Source organism: Megalops cyprinoides, chromosome 1 (genome assembly GCF_013368585.1).
Source record: "Megalops cyprinoides isolate fMegCyp1 chromosome 1, fMegCyp1.pri, whole genome shotgun sequence".
Taxonomy (NCBI): domain Eukaryota; kingdom Metazoa; phylum Chordata; class Actinopteri; order Elopiformes; family Megalopidae; genus Megalops; species Megalops cyprinoides.
The window spans coordinates 46,537,229-46,563,772 of record NC_050583.1 but is presented as its reverse complement, the minus strand read 5'-3'; the positions used below and the strand labels follow the sequence as shown (position 1 = coordinate 46,563,772).

The window sequence follows — 26,544 nt, the reverse complement described above, 5'->3', positions numbered from 1 at the left end:
AAGGGAGGCCAGGAGAGGCCATGACTTTACAGGATAAAGCTGAGTCCCTGTGACCTCTGACCCACTTCTATTCATGATGTGAATGTCACAGGCTAAACTTGCTTTTTCACAGGTACTGTTGGGAGTATGTTAAATAAACCAAAAGACATAGAAAGCTTGATTTATAGATGTGTTCAGATATCAGATGTCAAAATATATTTTGTAGTTGTAGTAGAAGTGGTAGTGTGAAGAGTAGCTGCTATTAGGGAACTGAATTGGTTGCCAGAATGTTGCTGGTTTGAATCCTGGGTTGAACACTACCATTGGACAGCAGTCTTGACATACCCTGAACTGCCTCAGTAAATACACATGCATATCTGTGTGAATTTACTGCAAATGCTAAAGACACATGCCACAAAATATCCATGTGTGTCTGTATGAATACAGTGTTAAAGGCAGACTTCTCATATCCATGTGCGTCAGAATGATTATACTGTTAATATTAAAGGTACACTTATAATAAATATCCCTTTTGGAGCCACATGAATACACTGTTAACATTAAAGACACACGTCTCTTAAAGATCCATGTGCATCTACGTGAAAACACTGTTAAAGTTAAAGTTAAAGATGTTCCACCTCACGGTGCTGCAATGAGACCGCTGGTTTGCGCTTTATCTCTGAGGAGATTGCAGCCAATGTTCTAAAGGTCACCTGTGCGCAGTCTGCCCTTTTATGAAGCCCAGGATGGGGCTTCCTTGCCCTTCTCTCTCTTTGACGGCGACGCTTTGGGGAGGCACGCTCCACACCTGCTGCCGCTCTCTGCGCTGACGGCCCGCGGTGACCCACCTGAGGGAGCGCTCTGGAACACAGGTACGCAGTTCCCTCCCGTTTCGACTCCTCTCCAACGTAAGGGTGTGAGAGATAAAGGGCTGCTGTTTCTCGCTCGCCCGCGGTGGGGGCGGCAGACTACGGGCGCGGAGCAGCGCGGTGCTCCCCGGGTCATGCTGCCATGCAGAATGAACTTTTGTTGGGCTCAGCAGTGGTGCCCCGGCACCGGCGTGCATGCCATTGTACTTGCTCCATCATTATGATCTGAGCTCGCATTACTGAGAGAAAAAGCAGGCAAAGTATAGCTCAGGAAGCGAATCTGTAGTTTTTATCATACCTTTAAGAAACTCTTCAGGAGGAGAAAGGAAAGATCACAGCTGTGCTGACAGAACTCATGCAATAGATGTTTATTCTGTCAACCCTTTTAGTTTTTTTTGTGAATTATGATTTGATTCCTGGCACACAGATACAGTTACACAGATAAAACCAAGAAGGAAATCAGCTGTTTATATATGTTTTGTTGCCTCTCTGTCCTTAGTAATGTAACAAAAGGAGTTTTGACCATGTCAGGTTTGTAATTAGGGACTTTCAGAAGTATTTGCTTTGATGTAATTCCAGCTGATTGATACCGCTCTTTGCAAACACTGGGCAAGGTTAGGCTGCCTAACATCAGGTTACCTTACCTGTGCTGCCTGCTGGCATTTACACTGTGTTTATTCTATACTTATTCTCACCCGATGCAGGAGAAGACTCTGACCTCTCACCTGCCCTGCTCACGTTCCCTGCCAAAGGTCAAGGGTCACTGATAGCACAATCAGCGTTATCAGCCTTAAGTGCACTCTGGTACAGGTAGAAGATAACCACTCACGATTACCAACTAAACTCTCTCTCGCTCTCTCTCTCATACACACACAGAGAACAATGTCCTCACAAACCCACATACACACACACACCCATACATACATGTAAATACGTTCACATGTACGCAACTACACACAGACACACACACACACATTCATATATACAGTACATGCAAATACACTCACATATACATAGCAGCACACACACACACACATACACACACACACACACACACACACACACACAGGCAATGAGTGGAATATTGTTTATTCTGAGGGAAAATGGAAACACCTCTGGATCCAGGTGCGCCTGTTTGTTTTAAACGATGGCTGAGAGGACCTTTGGCCACAGAATAATGTCAGGAGCGCACAGTGACAGGGTAACAGGGTCACTGGCAAATCAGGCCAAAGTAAAGGGTTATCTCCGACGCCGAAGTTCACATTTTACCATTCATGGTCATTCCCTCTTTGTGTTACTGCGTACATTTATTACATTATTTATGTTAATTATTTTACCCCTCAGCACATTCTTTGGTTCTATTTCTTTTACGTAATATATGTTTTGTCATCTCTAATTGGATTGTCTTATCTGTAAGAATGATCTACGCTGTGCAGATAATTGGATCTTCAAGTATCAATTCAAAAGCAGTTATCAGTTGTTACAGATAAAGTTAAAAGGTCTTCAGACAATTACCTTGAACTCTTCCTTTACATTGTTTGTTTTACATATACGCATGCGTATAGGCATACACACACACACACGTACAGGTACACACATACACACATACACACACACACACATACACACATACACACACACACACACACACACAGATGGTCAGGACAGAATTACTCAAAAAACATCTTTTCAGAATACATCAGAATAATACCACAATTTTCTTCTTATTCACTTGATCCCCAGATTATAAAAACAACAGTTCATCCTGTTAGAGTTACAATGCATCTGTTATACTGACTTAATGAAATAATTCCACTAGGAGAGATTATATAATGCAATTAAAATTAAATCACATGACCAAGGTTATGTTTATTCTTGAATTTGTATGAGCCCAAATACCATTAAATACCACATCACTGTAATGTCTTAAATCAGAACGCTGCCCTGTATCACTGTGAAGTCTTAAATCAGACTGCTACACTGTATCACTGTAATGTATTAGACTGCTGCTCTTTACTTCACCCTGTCTGTAAAGACACTCACACGCTGGCCTCTGTCTCTCTCCCGCTTGAGCCCAGGATGGAGAGCCTCCTGCAGTTTCTGTTCTCGCCCCTGTCGACTTCGGCCCTCATCAGCCTGCTCGCCATGGGCGCTGCCGCCCTGCTGTGGCTAAACACGCGGCCCAAACCTGTCAGACCCCCTGTCGACCTCGACCAGCAGAGCGTGGGAATCCAGGTGAGGGGTCACCAGCCATACAGCCGTCCGTCCTTGCCTTAGTAACGATCTGCCTAAGGGCAGTGCAAGAAGTTCACACTCACTCTGTCAGTCCCCTGATTGATTCTTTCTGTGAGTCTGCTGCAACCCAATGGTAGTGTATCGATGACCAGGGGGAATAGGGAGGCTACTGCATGCAATCAAGTAGCCAGAGGGCAAGGGAGGAAGCCTTATCATGAAGAACTTATTCACCCAGATATTCCTGGAAGCCTGGAAGCCTGGAAAAACTGACTGTGAGACAGATTGTTCTGTGATAGCATTGTACTGTGGCCACCATTAGGAAATGCTGCCAATCTCCTGTGTTCAAATCCTCACATGCTAATGTATGCTAACATGGGGCTACTAGCCAAGAGGCGTTCATCACTGCTCAATTACAAAATACAATAAATTACATAACTTTTGAAAAATATGATATACAATTTTCAATATATGATACAATGCAAGACATTCAACACAATACAGGCTGAGAGCAGGCATCATAATACAGACAGTCTAACAGTGGCAATGATCAGTTAGGACTTCCTGTAATAACTTCTTAAACAAAGTGCAGACCAGATTACATCATTTAAGTGAAGAACTGAATGCAGAAGTGGCCAAAAGCAGTGTGGGTCTTGGGAGTAACCGTGGTGATGTGGTCACATCATCCTAGCTATCCCAATGGCCTGAGTGTGTTTGAGCTGAACTCTGTAGGAAAGTCAATTGGCTGATTTGGACCTTATTCCGTACCATAAGATGTTTTCTGTTGGATCAAGCTGGACAAGTTAAAACCAAACAGTCTTTAATCTTTAACTTCTCATGTGAGGCCTGGTTATCTTTAGCAGAACTAGAGGAATTTTCAAAAAAGTCCAGTCACCCCAAATGGAGAGGATCAAGAGGGCTCCATCCCAGTGCACAGAAGCTAAGACACATAGGAATGCCCACCCGCCAAAACCGTTTCAAAATGCATTTGCACATGATCATAGGAGACCGTTTAACTGAACAGCTGGCATCACTATGATTTGAAAAAGGTGAGAGCATCACCTTGTTGTTGGACAGGGGAGTCCAGCATTGATCAAGGATTGATCATGTCCCAGTAAAACACACTCTGAATAGGCAAGAGGGGCAAGGAGCCCAATGTGTACAATCAGGGTACAGCCAGCCCCCGACAAGTGAAAATTAGCTTTACAGTTTATTGTTGAGTAACAACAGGTCAAGACAATTAGACAAAACAACAGCACGACTAATAACTGAATCTCAGAGCACAAGCGATGCCACTTCCCTTGGAGGATCTGTCCTGACATTACAGCCATTGTCGTGCTTTCAGCTGCTCAAGTTTTGGTGGTAAGCTTCAGATATTAATATACTAAAAGCCCAGGGATATGTGATTACAGAGCTCATGAAAAGATAAGCCCATGGGGACAACATTGTGTTCAGCCGCAACGGCACCTAGATTTGAGTGCACATTACCTGAGATAATCAGCATGAGAGTAATCAATACACACCAGGAAGGAGAGCGCACACAAAAGTGTTTACCTTTTGCAGAGTTCTTAATCAGGTATACTCTTCAGAGTTCTCATGGCACGTCCAGGATTCTCACAGGTTATTCTTGTTCTCTGATTGGCTGATTGACTGACCACCTGAGTCGATGCCTGTTCTGTGGTTCCAGTCTGTTATGCTCTGATGGGTCCTGCAGGTGACGTGAGCAAATTCCCTCACTGTGACCCATGTCACCTGGATGGCTCATCTCTCTCTGTCTCTGTGCCTGTTATCAGCTCATCCAGATGACATGCTGATCAGTGAATCTGCACAGGTCATGCCATCACAGCCCTGTGAGCATGGGATCGGTAGTAAAGAGGGCAGACATCTCTGATACAGAGCAGCACTTCAGTGTGAATTCAGGGATAGAGTGAAATTTCACCTGATTGCTGTCGTGTTGTTTAACATAGACTTGGCCATGTCAGTGTTTCTCACGCTTCAGGAAACACAGATATGATTCTGCAGGCACACTCAGGATATTAAGTTAATTTCCAACAATCCCCTGAAATCTCTATTCAACAGCATGCACAAACCTGTACAAGGCTCCCTTGAAACTACCAATGAGCAAGAGAAGTTTTTAAGATAATGTCCTGATTCTGACCAATGAAGGGCTTGGGCTCTGAGTCGAAGAGCTCTGATTGCTTTTGAAGAACAGTCAGTGACCATAAATAGAAACTTTCCAACAAATGGATGCTCCAGGCCATTCCTGCCCCAGATAACTGATCTCAGATCAACTTAAGTCAACTGTCCAGTCCAGCCCTAATCTTATCTGTGAGGTCAATGTTATTGCTAGTTCAGAGCTTGGGGCCCCATATAAACAGGATACTGTGTCTCACCTGCAGGGTGGAGCGAGGAAAAACGCACTGATGAAGGACAACACCCTTCTGACGCACTATTACGAAGATGCCAGGACGCTGTACGAGGTGTTTCAGAGAGGACTGCATGCATCAGGTGAGTGTCCAGGTGGTCGAAACAGCTGCAGTGAGGCAAGCGGTGCTGTGGAGTCATGAAACCAACACTCCGGAAAGCTGTGCTCACAGGGTCAATACTACACAGTCCTCCATAAAGGAAGATAAAAAGGAAGGAAGCTAAACTAATCGTGTAGTTTTTGGTTATTATTTACATTTGCTTGAGCAGCATTGTTTGCCCTAGGCAATGGTCCGTGCTTGGGCTACAGAAAGCCAGGACAACCTTACCAGTGGCTGAAATATAAACAGGTAAGGCAACTCTCTCTGTCTCTATATATCGCCAGGTAACTTTCTGAAAAGTCGTATGACATTAAGTTTTTGCCCTAACCCCTTACCTTTAGAGATACTCACTACTATAACCTGTCTCCAATTCCTATGTAGTAACTATGTGACCTCCTCCCTGCCCTCTGACCCTTGACCTTTCCCCTCCAGGTGTCGGACCGTGCGGAGCACCTGGGCTCAGGTCTGCTACACAGAGGACTCTCACCATCCCAAGATCAGTTCATCGGCATCTTCGCCCAGAACAGGCCAGAGGTGAAGCTCAGAGGGGAGAAAAATAACATGCTGTTATTGTCTGTGTGTGTGTCTTTGATTATGTGTATGTTGCAGAGGCAATACCTTACACTCCACCAGTTTGTGAGTTTGACTCTTGCAAGTCATTAATGTTCTTTCTATGTCTTTCTCCTCTCTCCTCCTCAGTGGATCATATCCGAGCTGGCCTGCTACACGTATTCCATGGTGGCAGTTCCGTTGTATGACACACTGGGCCCAGAAGCACTGGTATTCATAATCAACAGAGGTAATTTCATTACTGTTCTTTCTAAACGTATTTTCCTTTTTATACGATACACAGGAGATGGGAGAAGAAGCAGAAAGGGATGAGGAACAGCAAAGATAGATCCTTTATTCACCCTCAAAAGGGGAGAGAGAGGAAGGGAAACTGAGAGCACGTGTAGTTCTGAGCAGGGACTCCATTTGAAGGAGGAACCACATTTGCACAGCAACTTGACAATATTCTTTCCCAAAACGAGAGACTAAACTGATTGCCATTAGCTTGCACACATGCTTGTAAGAAGCCTGAAGGGAACATGAAAAGAAAAAGATATTTCTTTTGTGGGAACCATGTCATATCTTCAGGGAATGAGATCCTTATCTTGAGGTACAAGGTGTCTCCTTATGATATTAAGGCATTTCCTTGAGACAAGGATCTTTGTGCCTTTCCTAAAAGTGCTTGTATTGTTGCAGCGGACATTTCCACAGTGCTGTGTGACAAACCTGAGAAGGCAGACACCCTGCTGAGCAACTGTGAGAAGGGCCTCACTCCAGGCCTAAAAACCATCATCCTCATGGACCCCTTCAGCTCAGAGCTGGCTGAGAGAGGCTCCAAGTGCGGGGTCGACATCCTGTCTATGAAGGAGGTGGAGGTGCGGTGGGCTGAAAGTTTAGCACGCTAATGTTCAGCAGTGTTATGTTAATACAGCTTTCTGATAGAGACGGTGAGTCAGTTTGTATTGAGCCTATAGTCGGTGTTGCAGAAGGCTTCCATCAAAGGGAAAATGGGAGCAGAGGTAAACACTGAGTATGCGATAAAGCAGACAAAGCAGGCACTTGCGTTTTTCGGCATAGGACAGATATGTGCATTAAAATCACTCAGTGAATGTGAATCACTCCCCACACTGAGAAATCCTTCAGTGTGACGGTTAGACCCATTCAGTGTCTGAGACTCACGCGCTGTATGTGACTCGCTCACTGTTGGTGACTCACTCAGTGCATATGTAACACGGCTTGAGAAGGACCTGGGAGGACTCATTCACCCTTGGTTAGTATTCCTTACCCTGCAACCCCATAAGGCCAGGTTTCTCAGAGGCCTGGCAGCTTTTTCCCTGCTGCTCTAATCCTGTGGTTAATTAGATCCCCACAGTTTAGGGATGTGAACTTTAATCCCAGTAATTTACTGTCAGTGAGGCCATTATCTGCTGAATATATCCACTTTTCTAATTCTGTCTCTCTCTCTCTCTCTCTCTCTCTTGCTCCCTCCCTCTCTCTCATTCCCTTTCTCTTTCCAGTGCTGTAATAAAAGTAATAATCAAAAAATAAATAAAAACTAAACATGTTTTCTTTTTCTTGCAGGCCCTGGGAAAAGACAACTTAAAGAGGCCTGTTGTGAGTGAACATTAAATTTTTATATTTAATGTTTTGTTTTGCGTCTATGCAAATGTGCTGTATTTCCGTGGAGGATGCACTGATGCTATACCCTTGTGTCTCTAGCCTCCGAGGCCAGAGGACCTCAGCATTGTGTGTTTCACCAGTGGTACTACAGGTATCCTCTGTCTTTACTCCATCTTTACTACATCTTTACTCCTAAAGAGTTAACCCACCACAGCACCTGCAGGTCTGCTGTGAATCCCCACCCCAGTCGCCACTGTCTCATCTGTCCACATATTCACATCCTTGAGTCTGTGTGCGTCTCCAGGAAGCTGCATACATGACAAATGGTCAAGGGAAAGAAAAGCCTAAACGAAAGCAAAACTAGCCCAAAGGAACCTCTTTGCTGCTTTTCAGCACTGTGGTTAACGTCCACCCACGCTGTGGGATTCTTCCCCTGCTGTTAGTGTGCACGTGCATGTACGTGTCAGCGTGTGTGGGCACTCTCCTGATAAGCACAGCATTTTCTTTCAGGAGACCCAAAGGGAGCGATGCTAACGCATGAGAACGTGGTGTCAGACGCTGCCGGGGTGGTTAAAAGCTTTGAGGTATGTTCCAGCGCTCTTACGGGAGGTGTCCATACTGTTGCATACTCAGATATGTTTCTGTGTGACTGATATTTTAACAGTTTTCCGTCCTGTATGTGCTCTGTGCGTTAGACCTGCATACTGCTGTAAAGAGACTGCCTCATATCTCTTCTGCTACCAGAGGGTAACCCCACTGTAAGCCTGATGACTGCTTTCTGTGTTTGTTCATCAGAGCGCGTTCACACCAGTTCCACAAGATGTGTCCATCTCCTTCCTGCCCCTGGCTCATATGTTCGAGAGGGTTGTTCAGGTATGGCACACCTGGCGCCTTCAGGGTCAGGGGGGCTGGTAGCTTTCTGTGTTGCATTACATTACATTCATTCAGCAGACACTCTAATCCAGAGCCACTTCTAGCACAAAAGGACAGAACAGAACAGAACAGAAGTGTATCCATTCAAGTTGAGTGAGCAACAGCATCAGACCAGGCTAACAGCACTCCCAGACAAGTGAACACGAGCATGACACCATTTGAGCCCTACCACAACTTATAACTTGTGTTAACCTGACCAGACAGTCTAGGAAGTCCTTGTGCTCTCCTGACTGTCACAGCTCAGTCTAGTGGCGTCTCAGCACCGGAACACTGTTTCTCCTCTCTAAACCGGAGCTGTCAGCAAAGCAGCACCATTGATTTGCATCCAAATGCGCATCAGATGTGGAACGGGGTTGTGACGTGCATTTCTTTCCAAAGTCCTCTCACCCAGCACCGAGATCCTTACTGCCTCAGGTTCCTGCTGACTCAGGAAGCTCGAGGTGGCTATTACTGCACTGCTACATTTAGCTCATTTAGTGTCACACCCTTCCCTGTGCCACTCCTGCATAACAGACTGCTGATGGTAGCACTGTGCTGTACAGTGACTTTGGTGCAATTGCAATGAAAGATGTGGTTTTATGCTGTTGTTCACCCGCATGTTCTCTGCATATGAATGTGTCAGTGTGGATAGGCGTGTCTGCCAGCTGCCTGAATGTCTGAACGCTGCCGTGTTCCACTCCCGCAGACGGTCATGTATGGTGCCGGGGCGAGGGTCGGCTTTTTCCAGGGAGACATCAAACTGCTGCCGGACGACATGAAGACGCTGCAGCCAACCATCTTCCCTGTGGTGCCACGCTTGCTCAACCGGGTTTACGACAAGGTAATGGGACTTTAACCCCGAGTTTTCCACAAGCTTCAGCACTTTGACCCTGGCTTTACTACAAGGTACAGCACTTTAGGCTGGAGTGCAGAACTCCCACCCACATGCGAGAGTTCCACACAGTACACAGGAAGTGACGTGATGGCCAGCCAGACATGGGCATGACAGGTTGTCCTGTACAATAGTGATGCCCTATTTGCATGTGATATTAATGTTCACTGAGGCCAGTGTTGTTGCGGTCCCCCAGAAAGTTGGCATTCATCCCCATAGATTATGTTTCCTGTTGCTGACAGAGTATCTTAGAGATTTTCCTCTCTTCAGGGGGGAGAGAGAGCCGCCTTTTTATCTAAAGCCCCTGTCCTCCTGTTTTCCCGCTCAGGTTCAGAGCGGAGCCCAGACTCCGTTTAAGAAGCGTCTCCTCAGCTTCGCCATCGAGCGGAAGCACTCGGAGGTGAAGCGAGGCATCATCAGGAACGACAGCATCTGGGACAAGCTCATCTTCCACAAAGTGCAGGTGCGTTTACCTGTCCCACTGCGCACCTGAGAGGAGACTACTCAGACTCACACTGCACGGCCTCTAGAAGTGGACTGAGCTGTCACACATATAAGAGAATCTTAAAAATTTAATCCAAATAACTAAATTGAGTATGGAAAACCTCCCTGACTGAAGTCAAAATATACACCAGGTATCACAAAAGTTAATAATTATTAACACATTCATGCTGTTCATGCAATTTTATGAATATAATACAATAAATCGATATATCACACAATGGGTTGAAATTCTATCTGTATGGAGCATACATATATGAAAACAGCAATGATTCTGTAGTCACTAAAACACGCAGTTAATTTTGAAAGATGAATGCTGTTTTCCCAGTATTCTGGGTTTTACATTTTAACATGGAACACTTTTTTGTAAGACTGAGGGCTTTGTGAGTTGTGTTTTTCAGTGTATCGGGTGATTGGCAGGTGATTGACAGGGAGTCTCTTCTTGTAGGCGTCTCTAGGTGGGCGGGTCCGAGTGATGGTAACGGGGGCGGCTCCAATCTCCCCCTCTGTCCTCAGTTTCCTCAGGGCATGTCTCGGGTGTCAGGTAAGGCTGCCTCTCAGTCCCGCCCTCCTCAACTTATTCAGTCGGTCAGGTTAGACTGAGGATACATATACCCTACAGAGGGCTGGGCTAGGATTTCTGGGCAGAGATTGTAGGGGGACCTGTTCTGAAGGCCCAGTGTGTGTGAAGGGACAGCAGTGCTCGTCTTGTGATGTGACAATCCCTTTTGTGCAGTCACAGTTCCCCTTGTAATGTCATGGTTTGCCTTGTGATGTCACGGTCTGTGATATCATGGGTTACCAAGTTCCACCTGTTTCATTCTGCTGTGAGCAACCCATGTCTTCCTCTGTCAGATTTTTGAAGCGTACGGCCAGACAGAGTGCACAGCCGGCTGCACCTTCTCCATGCCTGGAGACTGGACAGCAGGTAACTCCCCTGCGATGTTCTTTCAGCCTTACTGTGCTAAACTCACTGGGTCAGCGCTATTAAACACAAGCCAGATACATCTTTTCCAGGCAACAGGTGAACCTTTTATCTCTTTCTTGACCAGACAAGCAAGACTTTGTTCTCAAGTTTCCAATTCCTTGATGTTTCCCTGAATGTGTCAAATGCGGCTCATGTCATAGAGGGTATTGGGTACTTTCACACGAAATGTGACTTTGATATGTCTTCCTCCGATTTAACTGAGAGTTTGTTCATACATCTCTAATGTGACGATTCATATGAAAAAAAATCCTTAAGAATACCTTTTTTAAATATAGTAAATTGAGGTAGTATTTTTTTTTCCATTTTTGGGGTCTGCTCAGTCAGCTCCTGGACCTGTTAAGACAGCTTGGAGTCTGAGATTTCCATGGAGGCCACTGGCAGCGTAGAAAGCATTTGAAAATATCACAGGGATTGATCCCAGTGGAATCTGATGAAAACTGTAGTTTGGCATTGTGCTGGAGGTGTTCCAGTCTTTCCCTGTAAAGAATTACCCGACAGTACTCTGAGGAGGGAGTTTATTTCTACTGACTGAATCATACATGCCTGCACCCAGTTCTGAGGTAATCTACTGGAAATAGTAAATATAAATGCAGATATAAATGCAATTTTTTTCTGTCCAGGACATGTTGGTGTTCCTGTTCCATGTAACATTGTAAAACTGGTTGATGTGGAGGAAATGAACTACTTCGCAGCAAATGGGGAAGGAGAGGTACAAAAAAAACAAACTTTTTCCACATGCAAACACACATGCTTGCACTTAAACATGCAGACACAGATGAGCGTGCACACACACACACATACACACACACACACACACACACACATACACATACATACACACACACACATACACATACACAGGCAAGCAACGTATCCTAAAAACTGTACATGTGCTGTGATATAACTGATTCTCCTCTCGGTCAGAAAACAGTGTCCAGCTGACCAGCTTTCAGATTCACTGAAACTCAGATATGGCTGAACGGAAAGCACCGCAGGACATTGTCTCAGTTGTAATCGCAAAGATGCTGTTCCCTTCCAGGTTTGCATCAAGGGCAAGAATGTGTTCAAGGGGTATCTGAAAGACCCAGAGAAGACTGCAGAGGCCCTGGACCAAGAGGGATGGCTCCACACAGGAGATATTGGAAAATGGCTGCCGGTAAGATCCTCTGTTTTTACCGACGGATCCTGTACGTTTTCACCGAAGGATTCTGTGCTTCAGACTGCTCAAGTACAGAATAGCAGAGCAGTATGTACAATTTTCATTTTTAAAGGATTTATGACTTTCATTTTTAGTGAGGCACTACGTACACAGTCATTGTGCTTTATACAGTGTTTGGGGAAAACCAAGTGTCCTCACTTATTCCATACTGGGAGCCATGGAATATTCGAACAGTGAATGAACCAAAATGCACTTCTACCACCTACTGAAACCAAGGGGGCTCACTCCCCCATGCTCTAGCCAAATATCAACCCCTGGTATTTTTCCAACCTGGACACCAGATCAGCCCCTTCTCCTGAAAGATCACGTAACTTCAGAAACACCTCGCCCAGCTTTTCTCTCCTGGCCATAATTGCAAACAGAGAAAGAGCTCTGGAATGGACATACCTGGTTCAGGAGGGGTAAATACACAGGTATCAGTAATGGTCCATCCTGTCCTCGTTGTGTTTTTTCTTGTGAGGTTCGCAAACCAGCACAGTGTCCACAAACATAAAGTGTGGGCCGCGAAAGAAATTAGCCATTTGCTCAGGACTGGTCCGGCAGCCTCGTTATCCCCCCTAATTAAAATTCCCCCCTGGCTGCAGGGGCGGGGCCTGGGAGGTGTTAATTAATTAGCTGCTTCTTAATGTCTCCATGGCTGCGGTCGTCCTCTCCCTGGACCCGCTGGCCTGGAAGTGTCTCGTTAGGGGACTTGTCCCAGCCTGCTCTGAGGTGGCAGTAATCACTCTTACATAAGGGCCTCTGGAGGGCCCGGCTTTAGCAGGGAGAGGCCTCTGTGCACTGCTCTGCTGGACAGAGAGAGCAGGCAGCCGACCTCAGGTACAAAGCTGCAGCTCTACCTGTGGGGAACAGGTGTACGCAGTAACTCCACATGTGGTGCGTTTAAAAATACTACACTTAACAAATGCCTTTTTTGGCTTATGTCAAAGTTCAAGGCACACATTACAAAAATATTACCACAAAAGTTGTGCTATGTTTGTATGGCATATGCAATTTGTGGAATCAGTCACAATCTATGCTAATTTATGCATTTTTACTATGTAACATACCAAACGAGAATATACACATACAAGTATTCATGTTCCTTATATGTTACATGTTATATCTGAACAAACTATTGCTTTTTGTAATGAGAGAGATGGAGGGAGAAGAGAGAGGGGTGTGCTTGCCGCAATGATAAGTGGAAATTAAAGAGGTGGACTCTGTGTCCGTAGAGCGGAGCCCTGAAAATCATCGATCGCAAGAAGAACATCTTCAAACTGGCCCAGGGCGAGTACATCGCCCCAGAGAAGATCGAAAACGTGTATGTAAGGAGCGCACCTGTGGCCCAGGTGTTTGTGCATGGGGACAGCTTACAGGTGAGAACAGACCTATTAGCACCCTTGGTTTAACCTACAGTCCTGCAGCTGAATTAAACAGCTGTATTTCGGCTGAGGAAAGGCAGCACCCTGCTTGGGGCTTGAACCCAGGAGCTGCCCTGAGCTTGATATAGTACTTTACCTTCATCTTCTCATAGAGTACCGAGGTGGCTACGTCACACTGGTGTAGGAAGTGAAATTCCCCATTCATTTTAGTCATTGACATTTTTTAAAAGGCACTTTTAAAGTACTTCTAGTGATTTATGGCTTACCATCGATTTCCGGATTATATACTGTGATCCCAACTTGCGACTTATATTGTTTAGAGCTAAATTTTACATAATTTAATTTTTTATCTTATACGCTAGTACAACCACGAGCTAAAAACTTCATGTCCCATGAAACCATGGCGCTTTCGCATTCCTGTTCCCCGGCCTTACTAGCTGGAGTGTGGCTATTCATTGCTATCAGCTATCGCTGTAGCAGCTAACTTGCAAGCTCGTCTTTGCAGTCATCGCTATCATCAATAGCAAGCTCATTGTTAGCAGAAATGGTGTCGCTTAGCCATATTTTCTCAGAGCCAACAGTTTTCTAAACCAAAGATCCCAGAATGCCCGGATGAGATGGTGGTATCTGATTTGTCAAGACATTCCCTCAAGACATTGCTCTATTGGATATGTCGTTCGAAAAGTGGACTACAAAACGAACTACAAGTCTTAAATCTTAACATTTTCAGAAAATATTGAAACATTTGATGAGTCCAAATATATCCTCACACCGAGCAGATTAATTCAGGAAATTCCCAGCTCCTGAAATGAATCTGAACTTTTCCACAGGGAGTTTACTTCTGACACCAGCGAAGAACCAGTGACGATGTACCCACCTCGGTACTCTATAGAGCTTGACAAACAACTGCCAGTGGCAAAGTGCCTTCTTATGATTGTGCTGCCAGTGTTACTTGACTATACCTGTTTGTGATGTCATTATGGTGGTGATGTCATAATGGAGATGATGTCACAATGGCGGTGCCACTCTGTGTTTGTCCCCAGTCCTTTTTGGTGGCTATAGTGGTTCCTGATGCAGAAGTGCTTCCAGGCTTTGCAGCTAAATTAGGAATTCAAGGATCCTTGGAGGAGCTGTGTAAGAGTGAGGTATGCTTCTCTTCCCCATGCCACCAGCTGCTCCTGTGGCCTCCACAGTTACATCCTGTAATTATATCATCTGTCAGTCTTTAATGAGATTTTTCAGCCCCCCACTGATTTTAATCATGTGTAAGGAACACTCTGTTTCTGAGTTACTGTTGGGAATCTTTTTAGTCCTCATTTTCACACAATTACAGTTCAGCATTAACAGTATATTTCAGCTTAGCTGTAATGTCACCTGGATGTGTGAATTAATTAACAAACGTAATAATAATAAACAATAATATTATTATTGTTCTGACCTTTTCCCTGAGGGCATGTTTGGCTTAGTGTGTAAGCCTGACCATTTGTTCATTAGTATAGAGCGAGGTCTGTAAATTTCCATGCAAAGACAAGTGTGTCCACAGCTCTGCACTGGTGTTAATGAACACCGAGAGCTATTGTATCGAATTCAATGACCCTGAATTTAAAGCGTTTCTACTATGAGCCTTTGTGAGTATCACCACTTGGCCACTAGAGGGAGCCAGTGGTGAAACTAGTTGTACCAAAAGAGGGAGGGACTGCACTTACTAGTGTTTTGAAATCTGTTTCTTTCTGCAGAAAGTCAAAAAAGGCATCCTCTCAGACCTGGTGAGGCTTGGCAGGGAGGCTGGGCTGAAGTCTTTTGAACAGGTTAGCAACATTTTAAAAATGAATCATTTCTAAGGTATGTGTAGACTCTCACATCAGTGCTTGCGAAGGAAGGTCTGTGATTTCTAGTCAAAACAGCAGTTTCCTAACGCCAGACTCTGCTCTTCCATGACAAGGTGAAGGACCTACACCTGCACCCAGAGCAGTTCACCATTGAGAACGGACTCCTGACGCCCACGCTGAAGGCCAAGAGGGCCGACCTGACAAAGTTCTTCAAACCCCAGATCGACAGTCTCTACGCCAGCATGCAGTAATGCCCCTGGGAGAGAGGTCTCCTGGGCATTTCAGCCCGTTTCCAGATGCGGGTGACCCTCTGACCCCCCCCCCCCCCCCCCCCACACACACACACACACACACACACACACACACACACACACACACTGAACCTCAGTCATCCGGAGCGAGGCCACACTGGAGGGCACATGTGTTTTTTCTTTCTGTAGTTTTCATTGGGGAAACAGTGAAGATTAAACTGAAGTCCCCCGGGTCTCGATTAAGTCCTCCGGCTGCCTAAACTCTGAGAGTGAAACTGGAAGGAGCAGCAGCTGGAGACACACATTTAATCCTCACGCTGACCAATGTGCCTGCAAACACGTACACCCCTGTGTTAAATCTTTAACCAGAACCACCTCAGAACCAGCCAACACACCCTCCCGAGCCCTGACTGAGGACTTCCACAAGGGGCCACGCAACCCCCCTCCCGTGTCTGTTTTGCCATAATTAACATAGTTTCAAACCTAAATCACCATTTACCAAATCGCCTTCTCTGCATTAGATTTGGCTGTGATTAGATCAGTGGCTATTGAAAACCCCTGAAGATCTTTGTTTTTTATGAAAACATTTCAATAAATAAAGACCTGCAATAAAGACAATGGAAAAGCCTGTTGATTATCCCCAAACACACACACTTGAGTCTGTGCACTAAGTCAGGCTGTTACAAGGCACATGGCCCCTTGGGTAATGTAGGCCAAGAGCCTGATCCAGTTATGTAACTACAGGCACTCTGGGGCCTGGTCCTTCCATTCACTCCACCCCCGCAGGCTGAAGAGAGGCTGCTGATTGGATGGGAAACAAACACTCTCAAAGTGTCTATTTTCCACAGGTAGAGCAAACATTTCAGCGAAACAGAGACTCCTCTAGAACTCACTCTGCTCGGTACAGCACCCCTTTGGCATCTTACACCTCCACACAAACACAGCTGGTGACAAATACACCTGTGTCAGAGGAACACTAGGCATCAGGTATAATCACGTACTGAGGACACACACACAGTCAGAGGAGCATATTATCACACCTCAGGCTTAATCACAGGCTCTACTGGTCTGCTAACATACCATCCAGAGCGATCTGACTGAGATTAAGTCATGAATTTCATTTAGTCCAAAAACTCAGGAGAGGCCTTCTATTTGATTTTATCTGCTTTTTTGATGATTTTCACTTGCAAATTATACTAAAATAGTGTCTTGCATCCCTTCTCAATGATTTCAAAGGGAGTGACTCACCTCATCCATCATTAATGCTGGGCAGACTCACTAATCCAGCGCAACGCACAGCTTTATCATTTTATCATTTCTTTATTGTTTGTATTGATATCCATTCACACAGCTTGGTATTTACTGAAACTCAGTGCACTGCTCAACAGCGCCCTCACCTGGCAGCTGAACCTGTGAAACCTGCTGGTTACACTCCAGTCGCCTAACCGCTGTGACACACATTGCAACCCCACGTGGGCAACTGCTTTGGGGCAAAATTCCATTGGCTGTTCCAAAGCTGCAGGTAAAGAAGCTAGTGATTCCCATTAGTAGTTCAAAAGCAGCAGGCACTGGAAATACTTCCTTCAATTTTTCCTGTCAAAACCAAACGCAGGGTGGGAGGGCAAGGACTCCATCCTCAGAGAGGAATGTGATTGGTGGGAAGACCCTGAGAGGCTTGGAATTTAAAGACAAATCCCTTTGACCACTGACCCACTGACCACTGCAGGCATTCAGCTCCACACCTGAACACAGCAGCATCGGTCAGACCACGGCAAGTCGCAATTCAACACCACAGGACTCATTCTGCCCCACCCCAAAAGCACTTTAATGTCACCAATGTTAAATAAAGAGTTTAACAGTGTTTCACGTTTGAATATTTTTTCTTTTAATGAGCAGGGACTTTGGTGAAATTAACTCAGAAGGCATACATGACAGAGGAAAATAAGGCTCTCATAGAGGTGTTTCTTTGAGTGGGGGAAAAAACGATTTGCAACAGTCATATTGGACCCCAGGTTTAGTTATTCTAAATTATACTGTTTGGCCATTCTGGAATCCCACACTGAAAACCACACTGAAATGATGCTGTGTTTTCACTTTGCATTGCACACAGAAGACACTGTACAATCTGAAAATCATTATGAACCATGCAAATGACCAAAAAGCAGGCAATATTGAACCCCCCCCCCCCACCCCGCTCAGATAAATGTTGCCAGAATATGCTGATTTTTCACTCTCTGTAGGCATTCAGACTGAGGCCAGAAAGAATTAATAAGGTGATGTGATATTTGTAAATGTAGAACACACTGATTTACAAAAGCAATGTGCAAAGCCACTCCGGTGTGGCAAAATTTCCTTTTTTAAAATCCAAAGAGTAAGGTGATGGTCTGTCTGATCTTAGAAAAATGTAACAAAATAAAGACGTCATTTCTACTGTACAAAGAATGCAGAGAAGTGCATGACACTCTCCTCCCGTCTGAGCCACGGCAAGAACAGAAAGTAAAAATAATAATCATAACAGGTTCAAGTAAAGAAAGAGTTCTGCACCAGATCAAGCCGAAAGCGCCCGAGCAAACCCTGCCCCTGCTGCTGCTCCCCTTCGCACCACGTCTCTCTCGAATATATTAATTCTCTTTTTTCTCCTCGCTGGTGGTAGAGTTGTTTGCCGTGTCGTTCTGACATTTCTCCACACATCTCCTGGGAAACCACCCTCTCATACGAGCTCCAGCTGAAAAAGACAAAGGCGGAAGCATGTCTGTCAATCCAAAAAGTGGGAGACAGACCAACACCCACACACATACCCATGCACTTAAACTACTTAACCAAAACACACCCACGCACCTCTGCTAGTTAACCCAAACACACCCATGCACTTAAACTACTTAACCCAAACACATCATAGAGAAGAGGTGAGTTAAAACCAGGCAGCTGTCTGGCAGATGGAAATTGCCGGAGAACACCTCACTTTTCATCCGCTCCTCATCCAGAACCTTGTCCCCGTACATCCACCACCTGTAAAGAGGTAGAGGACAGCACTTTAGCACCAGCGCAGCTTTTCTCGGCTTCAGCCCAGTTTTCATCAGCTTCAACTCAGTCTTGCTCAGGTTCAGTAGCTTACTGCTTTCTACTCATATGGTTAGATAGCTGAATTTCAAATGTCAGTCCGCTAGTGTTAAAACACTCTGACACTGAGAAAAATATGGCAACTAATTATATATGGTTTTATTCTTGGATCTCCTTTTTTGTATCCATCACTATTAACACTAACACTATTAACACTAACTATTACATCTTATGGTTATTTAATTGTAAGTGTCAGCCATTCTGGTTTTTCCTTCTGGAAAGAAGTGTACATTTATAATGTTTAAAATGCAGGGTCAGACTCAGGCATACGATTCCCTGTCGATGCTGGGTCTGGGTCTGGGTCTGCCATAAGTGACTGGAATCTATAACTCAATGCCCTCAGCCCCACCCTCATTCCCAGCCCCACTCCTGCCTCTGTCCCCACCCCTCACCCCGTCACTGACTCACTTGGTTCCCCGGGTGGCAAACAGCAGCTCCCCCTTCGTGAGGCTGATCCGGGGCTCCTCAGTGCAGGGGGTCCTCAGAAAGGTCTGTACCCCTTTCCCGATCGGACAGCATGCTCCATTATAGTCTTCCACCACCCGGTACTGAATCTGTCAATTAGCACAGCATCACCGTTATTGCCCCACCCGTCTCTACACCTCACCTGATTGCCTAATAAAGCCTGCCAAAAAGCATTCTGGCACTCATAATCCACAAACACAGTTAACAAGCAAAACTTTCATACGTCTCTTCTCACAAATCGAACCGGTCTCTTCAGTTAAAAAAAATCCAAGTAAACAGTTGTGCTTTTGGCGCCACCTGCTGTTTGAAGGAGACTACAACATGTACTTACACTTCTAACCCTTTTGTCAGCTTTCTGCTTCAACTGCTCGATCTGGGGGAGCAAGGTGAAACCAGCGTTAAATAAGGACGTCCTGAACAAAATAAAGCTAAACATGCTAAAAAACAAAAAACAGTGGAGGCCTGAGGACAGACGCTGTGCCAAACAGCATTAGTAGCAGATTAAAAAGCATAAAAACGATTCAGAAAAACCGAGGGGAGCAGTCAGACAGTGAGGTCACAGAGCAGCTTTGGAAGGAGGTCTGAGTTACAGAGTGGGACAGCACAATGTCTGTGACACGGCAACAGTCCTGAACAGACAAACTGATCCAAGGTCAGCCTGCACGCTGCTGACTTTTTCCCTTTTGAAATGACAGCTCTGCTGTCACAGGCACCAGTCGTACTCACAGTTAAGGTGTGCTGATGGCACTTCTCATGTACAGGCCACTCGATGCCATCTCCCTCAGGCACACCTGACCAGGTGAACACCTGCTTGAAGTTCTCCCACCTGCTGCCCAAGTCATAGGGGAAGATGAAATCCTCTCCTGTCTGGTAGTACTGGATTCTGTCTCTGGCCTGGGAGGACACACACACACACACACACACACACACACACACACACAGAATATGAGAACATAAGAACATTAGAAGTGTAATAATGAGAATAAGACATTCAGCCCAGCGAATCTTACCATTTTGTCTACTCCAGGAACTACACTACAAATCCCGGAAAGCTATTCCATGCATATAAAACTCTGACAGACAAAAATTTTTATTAGTATCAGTACGAAATTTATCTATAACCAATTTCCACCTCTGACCTCTTGCTTACAGAACTAATCTTATTATAGTTACTGTAGCCTCACTCACACACACACACTCACACACATACATATGCACTAACATGCACAGTGATGCTGACATCCTAGCAAACTTTAAACCAGCAGGGCGTGGCCCTGGTACTGTCATTCACCTCAGGTCACATGACTTGATGGTGATCTATGTAATTGATCACACTGTGAATCACATGACTCAACAGTGAGCTCAGAAAAGGACAGTGTGATGTCACCACCACTCGCACGCACAGCTTGCAGGTAATGAAGTTAAACCCGACCCTCACCTGCAAGGATGACGTCAGAGCAGCCGCACACTCACCTTCTCCTCGATCCAGGCCTCGATCGAAGTTTTGTTTCGGATGATCACTTTCATCTGAGGGTGAGAGCAAGAACAAAAGACAAATGAAACTCTGCTCTCCCAAGCATGGGGAAGTGCCCGCCCCCTGCCGGTGAAATCTGACACTGCACCTGTATGAAGAACAGCATTCCCACGGCGATGGTGGTGCCAAGCGCCAGGCCTAAGGCGAAGAGAGTGGCGGCGAAGGCAGCCACGCTGAATGGCATGATGGGATTGTGTGTTCTGATGGCACTCATGTCTATTTTCACCGAGCTCCAGCCGAAGGATATCTGCGGCAGGCAGGAAGCGTACACACAGGTGCCACACGTTTATTTAAAACGGTTGAGTTTACCCTCTTTCCCATACCTCCATATCTGTTCCTCAGCACATCATCCACTCACGGCTATTCCGCTAAAGCAAGTACTGCCTTCGTACCACGTCCGGGGACGTCACCGCAACCGCACTGTGCATTTTAACCCAAAAACTTATGGTCATAAACCCCTAGCTCCCAAACCACTACATCAACAAAGCATTTCAAAAACCACTTCGGACAGTGAGTAGGGTGAGGGGAGGGGCGCCCTCTGGTGGTCAGCCTGGGTAGCGCGCTCACCCTGTCATAGAGCTGGGTGTACATGGTCATGATGAAGATGACGGCAGCGTGAATGCAGCCCAGCGGAGCGAGCAGGAGGAAGCTGGTGAAGTAGGCGTGGTTCAGGTGACCGCAGCAGTTGTTGATCCACGGGCAGTGATGGTCCATTTTCATCACACACCTGGAGGGGGGGAGGGAGGAGGGGGGGCACAGTTTCACTGCCATCTAGAAAATCCTGTCAGGAAGCTTTCATAATACCCCCCCCAATGCTGTCTGACTATAGTATGTCCTGCATTTGTGCCTTTGCTCTTCAAAAAACAGCAAAAAGCTCTGCTTCAGAAATAATGCACTGTTCCACTTACAGCAGTGACCTGATCAGCAGCACACATGTACTGTAATCCTCCCTGTTAAACCTGCTTGGGAACACGCCCAAGCTGCCCTCCTACCTGTTACACTTGCGGCAGTGGTGTGATCTCGGTGCTTTGAATCCCTGGCAAACTCTACAGAACTGCAGGTACGCAGACTCCTGCATATTCTCCTGTGAAAGGAAGACACACCATGCAAACGCTAGTCAAACACATACATGACAGCAAAGAATGACATAAAACAAATCTTTAAGACCAGTCATATAAGGGGTAAATGACTTGAGGGGAGCATTCTCATATCCTGCTCACTCTACTGTTTTCCCAATGCAAGACAAGGATGACCCTTTGCATATAACAGCAACCTTAGGCCAGCAACCATTTTATAGTATTTATCATCAGAAAACAATCTTTCAGGGAAACATAAGGGGTCTGTCTGCAGATAATGGCACCTCTTTCAGGAAACACTTCGGTTTGGCCATAGCCAGATCGATTCAACACATAAAAATGGAGAGCATTTATTTTGGGTCAGACACAATCTATCGAACAATATCTTATGGGTGAAGTGCTCCCTTAAGGGCTTCATCTTACAGGCTGTGCCCTGACTGCTTACTGACTTTCAGAACTAGCCTCAGGTGTGTGCCAGGCTATGCACTGGGGAAGAGAAAAGTAAAAGGGATTCAGGCTGTGGCCAGCACACTTGTCCAACACCCAGACCTACTGCCTTTCCCCTCAGCTCTGCTTGTTCCCACATGCAAGGCATCCAGTCTTCCCCACCTCCCTCTCAACCCAGACTAAACACGAAACCCCTCCTCCTCCGCTCTGCCTCTTTCCCTCCGATTGGGACCCGGGAGCACGGGGTGGGGATTAAGTTTTATTTATTTCAGGCCTCTGTATTTCTCCGAAAACACTCAGGCAAGCTATCCAATTACAGCAGCCAATCAGAGTGCCAGATTAAGCATGAGGAAGTAAAAAGGTGGAGGCAGCCAAGCCCAGAACACCACTGCACGCTCTCCTCAGGAGGCCACTGCAGGAGTGTAGTCATAAGCACTGTGCACTAACCTTCACAACCACACCCTGAGTACAAAGCTGGCAGCCTGGCCATATTTTGCAACAAAAAATTCACCTGAGGTCTCCTCATTTCCACTGATAAATTCTTACACTTGGGAAAATGTCAGAACTCCCTGTTTCTCTCCTTAGAGATGCAGGCCCTGGTAGCCTGTTTCAGCACTTTCAGACCTGGGTGATGCAATGATGAATACAATTCATCATTCTTTTTCAACTGACCATCTTCAACATTGTGTGGGCTCAGAGACCACCTTAAACTGGTTTAATTCTCTTCCAGCTAAAAGGTGATAAAAACTGAAGTTATGATTCTCGGTCTTTGGCATGTTCCTGAGCAAGTCAACTGTAATCTGGGCTCCCTCATCCCTAACATGAAACCTTTGATCCAAATCTAAATTTTGAACAACATAAGAAAAAGATATCACACTCAGAGAATGTTCCTGCAACCAAGGAACATCTCCAGACTTCAGCCATTCTTGTCATTTTTATCTACAAGCAAAATTTGAGAAGGACAAGCTATCAATGTCAAACATTTGGCACTGAGTGGCTTGTGGAGTGATTCGGGTGAAGCACCTCAAGGGTGTGACAGTGGAGCCCTGCCTGAGACTCAAACCTGCAACCTCCTGAGATAAAGGCTCAGTTCATCAGCCACTACCTCACACTGCCGCCGCGACAGCCTGGTGCATACGTACTGGTTTCCACCCCAGGGGGATGTACCCTGGACCCACGAACATGGCGTTGAAGTAGTTGTAGAGGATGAGAACGGTCCAGTTTATCAGCATGATAAAGTTGACGCTGCCACCTGTGGTGTCTAAGGGCCAGTACCAGATGATGGAGTCCAGGATGGCCATGGTGGAGCAGACGGCGATGACCGTCAGGGCGATGACCGGCCCCCAGTGGCACAGCCTCTTCACCTCGTGGAGGTTCTCGAATTTGACGATGGAGAACAGAAAGCTCATGGTTTTTTTCGTCTGGCTCTCATGCAGCAGAGTGCAGGCCAACTTCCAGAATGCGAGACGTGGTCAACAGCGGCTCCCCTCCGGCCAGGCGAGACTCTCCTGCAAACACTTTCCTAACGATGACGGTGCTGGTGCTGGACAACTGCTTTGTATCCCGCCAAACATCTGCAGGGAGGCGGAGTCAAAAGTCACCGGAGTGTTCCGTTTCCCAGAGTTCCTTCCTCTTTCACGGACAGGCATCCTTCTTCACAACTTCAGTGAGCGTGCTTTTTCTCATGAGAGAGGCCTGCTCTCCATCTGCAATAAAGGGTTCATGCATTAAAGACACTTTGTTACTGTACATTAGCATCACTGCTAATTACTGCCTCAACATCATTGTTATTATTATTAGGACACTTGCACTTTACTAAGTCAACAGTACTGTCATGAATGCAGTACTCACAAATCCAGTCATGTTTACAGAATGACAGTTCTAGTATGAGCTGGAATGTGTAAATTACTGTATCCACTTCGGGTGCCTGGTCGCTTTACCCCCGCCATCTAGTGGATCTGGATACATTCCGTGCACGGAGTTGGCAGGACTACTTTATAATTATTACACAGCTCACAAAGGCGTCATATGCCCTCTCAAGACACGACGCAGCAAGTCATGACACAGCGAAGGGCCACGACGTTGCCGACTCGTACAAACAACGATATTCCTGACCTGCCGACTTGAGATTCGAATGTCCCCTTTCGCACACACGCAAACATACATGCACACAATCATACGTACATACAACAAGGTTGCAGCTTTGCGTTCAGTTAATCTTGTGCTGCCAAGGCTGGTCAGATCAAGTCCGTCGTTTCTGATTCACCCAACAGCGAAATGTTTGTTCTAGTCGCATCAGATGATCTAAACTCATCAGTCCAAAAACAACAACTATTTTGATTGATACTTTCATTAATGATTGACTGACTGAAACCAATGCGAGTAGTCGGCTCTCCGAGGTCAGGCACGCCAATGAGTTTAGATGAGTAAATCATTAATGAAGCTCACATCATTACCATGAGTGCGAACTTAACGTGCAGTTAATGTAACAAACTAAATTAGATTTGAGTAATACATTTTTTTTTTACAATACTCATGTTCATTCATTTATGTCAGTGTGTTTCATGCGCTTGCCAGCGCTGACTGAAACATTTCTCATAGGTACAACTAAAAAATGGTTAAACTGATGTGAAGTTCAGTTCGTACACATCATCTACTTCCAACACTAACGCACTTTTCCATTCCATAGCATTCTAGTCTCCCGTGGTAATTATTTTTGTTCATATTTCACCTCTCCCAGAAAATACTAGCAATATATAATAGGGCCCTTACAACAAGCACTATTAATTATATAAATATCGCCTATTACAGGAAAAACAACCAATTAATTCGCCAGACGTTAGCGAACCCCAAGAAAAGAGAGTTAGTGCCGGGTGTCCTTTTCCTGAATTCCCAGACGGTAGACCGCCAGTGAGCTGGCTAGCGAGCATGCTATTATCAATCTATTTTTAAAGCTCACAATTTTAAAAAGCGACGCATTTGGATTAGAGATGAGTGAGTCTGCCCGATTTTTGCGCATTATTCTTAAGCGGATCATTTCTTCGCATCCGAGCACAGGCTACCAGTTTCTCCTGCTTTACCGCATGTGATCACCGCGAAACCCTGGATTCAGCGCCAGGCTTCAGACGCAGGGTTAATTAGCAGAATAGAACACGAATCTGATGAACTGGGAAGATTCGGCCCTTAAAGGGAGATAATACAAAACATTTATCGAGCAAATGTTCGTTTTTGTTGACGGATAAGCTGTTAACTGTCTCTTTAAATCAAACCCACCTCCCCTCGCAACTTCCCTGTTTGTTCTTGCTCCTTCGCTTGACACTTCCTGAAAGTGTTACAGCATTTCCTCACCTCCGCATTTTCCATTTTGGAAGTAAAAACGGAGGAAATGGATGAACAACTTAGATAGTTAATTGAGTCGCTAACCTTACCTGCAACTTAACAATTTTCCCCACTTGTTCCACAACACTACACACATCGTTCTTAACGTCTCATAAAGGACATCACACTTATTTCTACACCTGCATGCCAACTATATGATAAACACAATAAAAACACAAAAATAGAAATTAGATATACCCCAGTCAGTTTATCGCATTGTTATCAAATGGACATACGATACAATGAAAAAGAATGAGACAGACATGAATTAGAATCAATTTTGCAAAAGTCGTATCTAGGAACCAAAACGCATCCAGTTATGGTGTTTGTGCCGGACGGTATTTGGTGTGACGCAATCAGGAAGTGACGGCCCACCGACGGTTTGTGAAGCATATTTTGGATTGTCAGTTGCCAGTTACTTCACGATATTTCCTTTAAATCTCAACTTTCATCATGTCTTCGGATTTTGAAGCATACGAACAGGATTTTGGCACTCTAACAGCCGAGGTAACCAACAAAATTGGAAGAATTCCCAAACTCGGTGGAGGTAAGTAGCTACCTAGCTTGCTAGTGTTAAGAGCCAACTGAGCTAGCTGCTAGCAGCATCGCGCTAGAGCTTTATCAACATACATTAAAGCTCATTTAGCTAGCTAGTCAGCCAAGTACTACGCAATATCTAAACAGATATGTATCAAGCAGTTTCACAAAGGTATATCGCAGATGATAATATGTACAGTTAGCTGGCTAGATAGCAGGATAGCTACGTTGCTTACTAACATCTACATGACCCTAAA

The 26,544-nt window shown here is 45.4% G+C and overlaps 3 protein-coding genes across 9 annotated transcripts in view; 2 read left to right on the top strand and 1 right to left on the bottom strand.

The window, feature by feature from the left end:
- Positions 1 to 1,623: 1,623 nt before the first annotated feature.
- On the top strand, positions 1,624 to 15,760 carry acsl5 (acyl-CoA synthetase long chain family member 5). 2 transcript variants are annotated; one of them, XM_036526589.1, is made up of 21 exons: positions 1,624 to 1,658; positions 2,927 to 3,083; positions 5,480 to 5,588; positions 5,790 to 5,854; positions 6,038 to 6,139; positions 6,305 to 6,404; positions 6,851 to 7,029; positions 7,736 to 7,768; positions 7,874 to 7,925; positions 8,285 to 8,358; positions 8,570 to 8,647; positions 9,393 to 9,527; positions 9,907 to 10,041; positions 10,528 to 10,623; positions 10,935 to 11,007; positions 11,688 to 11,776; positions 12,107 to 12,223; positions 13,501 to 13,644; positions 14,694 to 14,795; positions 15,387 to 15,458; positions 15,593 to 15,760. In XM_036526589.1, exons 2-21 carry the CDS (start codon positions 2,928 to 2,930, stop codon positions 15,728 to 15,730), a joined length of 2,049 nt encoding a protein of 682 aa, XP_036382482.1. In that variant the 5' UTR covers positions 1,624 to 1,658; position 2,927; the 3' UTR covers positions 15,731 to 15,760. The 2 variants fall into 2 exon arrangements, with proteins under 2 accessions (XP_036382482.1, XP_036382491.1); XM_036526598.1 differs by lacking the exons at positions 1,624 to 1,658; positions 2,927 to 3,083 and adding an exon at positions 4,937 to 4,945.
- Positions 15,761 to 17,912: 2,152 nt separating this feature from the next.
- Positions 17,913 to 25,701, bottom strand: zdhhc6 (zinc finger DHHC-type palmitoyltransferase 6). Of its 3 annotated transcripts, none has more exons than XM_036532341.1 (11): positions 25,646 to 25,701; positions 23,515 to 24,078; positions 21,842 to 21,933; positions 21,417 to 21,576; positions 20,938 to 21,096; positions 20,789 to 20,842; positions 20,042 to 20,209; positions 19,647 to 19,688; positions 19,259 to 19,404; positions 18,693 to 18,739; positions 17,913 to 18,455 (listed from the first exon to the last, which is right to left on the bottom strand). In XM_036532341.1, exons 2-11 carry the CDS (start codon positions 23,779 to 23,781, stop codon positions 18,352 to 18,354), a joined length of 1,239 nt encoding a protein of 412 aa, XP_036388234.1. In that variant the 5' UTR covers positions 23,782 to 24,078; positions 25,646 to 25,701; the 3' UTR covers positions 17,913 to 18,351. The 3 variants fall into 3 exon arrangements, with proteins under 3 accessions (XP_036388234.1, XP_036388242.1, XP_036388252.1); XM_036532349.1 differs by lacking the exon at positions 25,646 to 25,701 and adding an exon at positions 24,557 to 24,852; XM_036532359.1 differs by lacking the exon at positions 25,646 to 25,701 and adding an exon at positions 24,561 to 24,852.
- Positions 25,702 to 26,109: 408 nt separating this feature from the next.
- Positions 26,110 to 26,544, top strand: part of vti1a (vesicle transport through interaction with t-SNAREs 1A) — a 137,048-nt gene continuing 136,613 nt past the window's right edge. For all 4 annotated transcript variants that reach the window (XM_036548323.1, XM_036548314.1, XM_036548339.1 and 1 more), the window contains exon 1: positions 26,110 to 26,297. In XM_036548323.1, the coding sequence (XP_036404216.1) occupies positions 26,204 to 26,297 (94 nt within the window). In that variant the 5' untranslated portion in view covers positions 26,110 to 26,203. The remainder of the gene's footprint in view (positions 26,298 to 26,544) is intronic.

Coding starts and splice junctions, on each gene's coding strand:
- acsl5 (XM_036526589.1), top strand. CDS start 2,928: ATGGAGAGCCTCCTGCAGTTTCTGTTCTCGCCCCTGTCGACTTCGGCC. Junction 12,224..13,500: donor ATATTGGAAAATGGCTGCCG/GTAAGATCCTCT, acceptor CTGTGTCCGTAG/AGCGGAGCCCTGAAAATCAT. Junction 13,645..14,693: donor TGCATGGGGACAGCTTACAG/GTGAGAACAGAC, acceptor GTTTGTCCCCAG/TCCTTTTTGGTGGCTATAGT.
- zdhhc6 (XM_036532341.1), bottom strand. CDS start 23,781: ATGAGCTTTCTGTTCTCCATCGTCAAATTCGAGAACCTCCACGAGGTG. Junction 21,097..21,416: donor ACACCCAGCTCTATGACAGG/GTGAGCGCGCTA, acceptor TGCCTGCCGCAG/ATATCCTTCGGCTGGAGCTC. Junction 18,456..18,692: donor GGATGAGGAGCGGATGAAAA/GTGAGGTGTTCT, acceptor TGTCTTTTTCAG/CTGGAGCTCGTATGAGAGGG.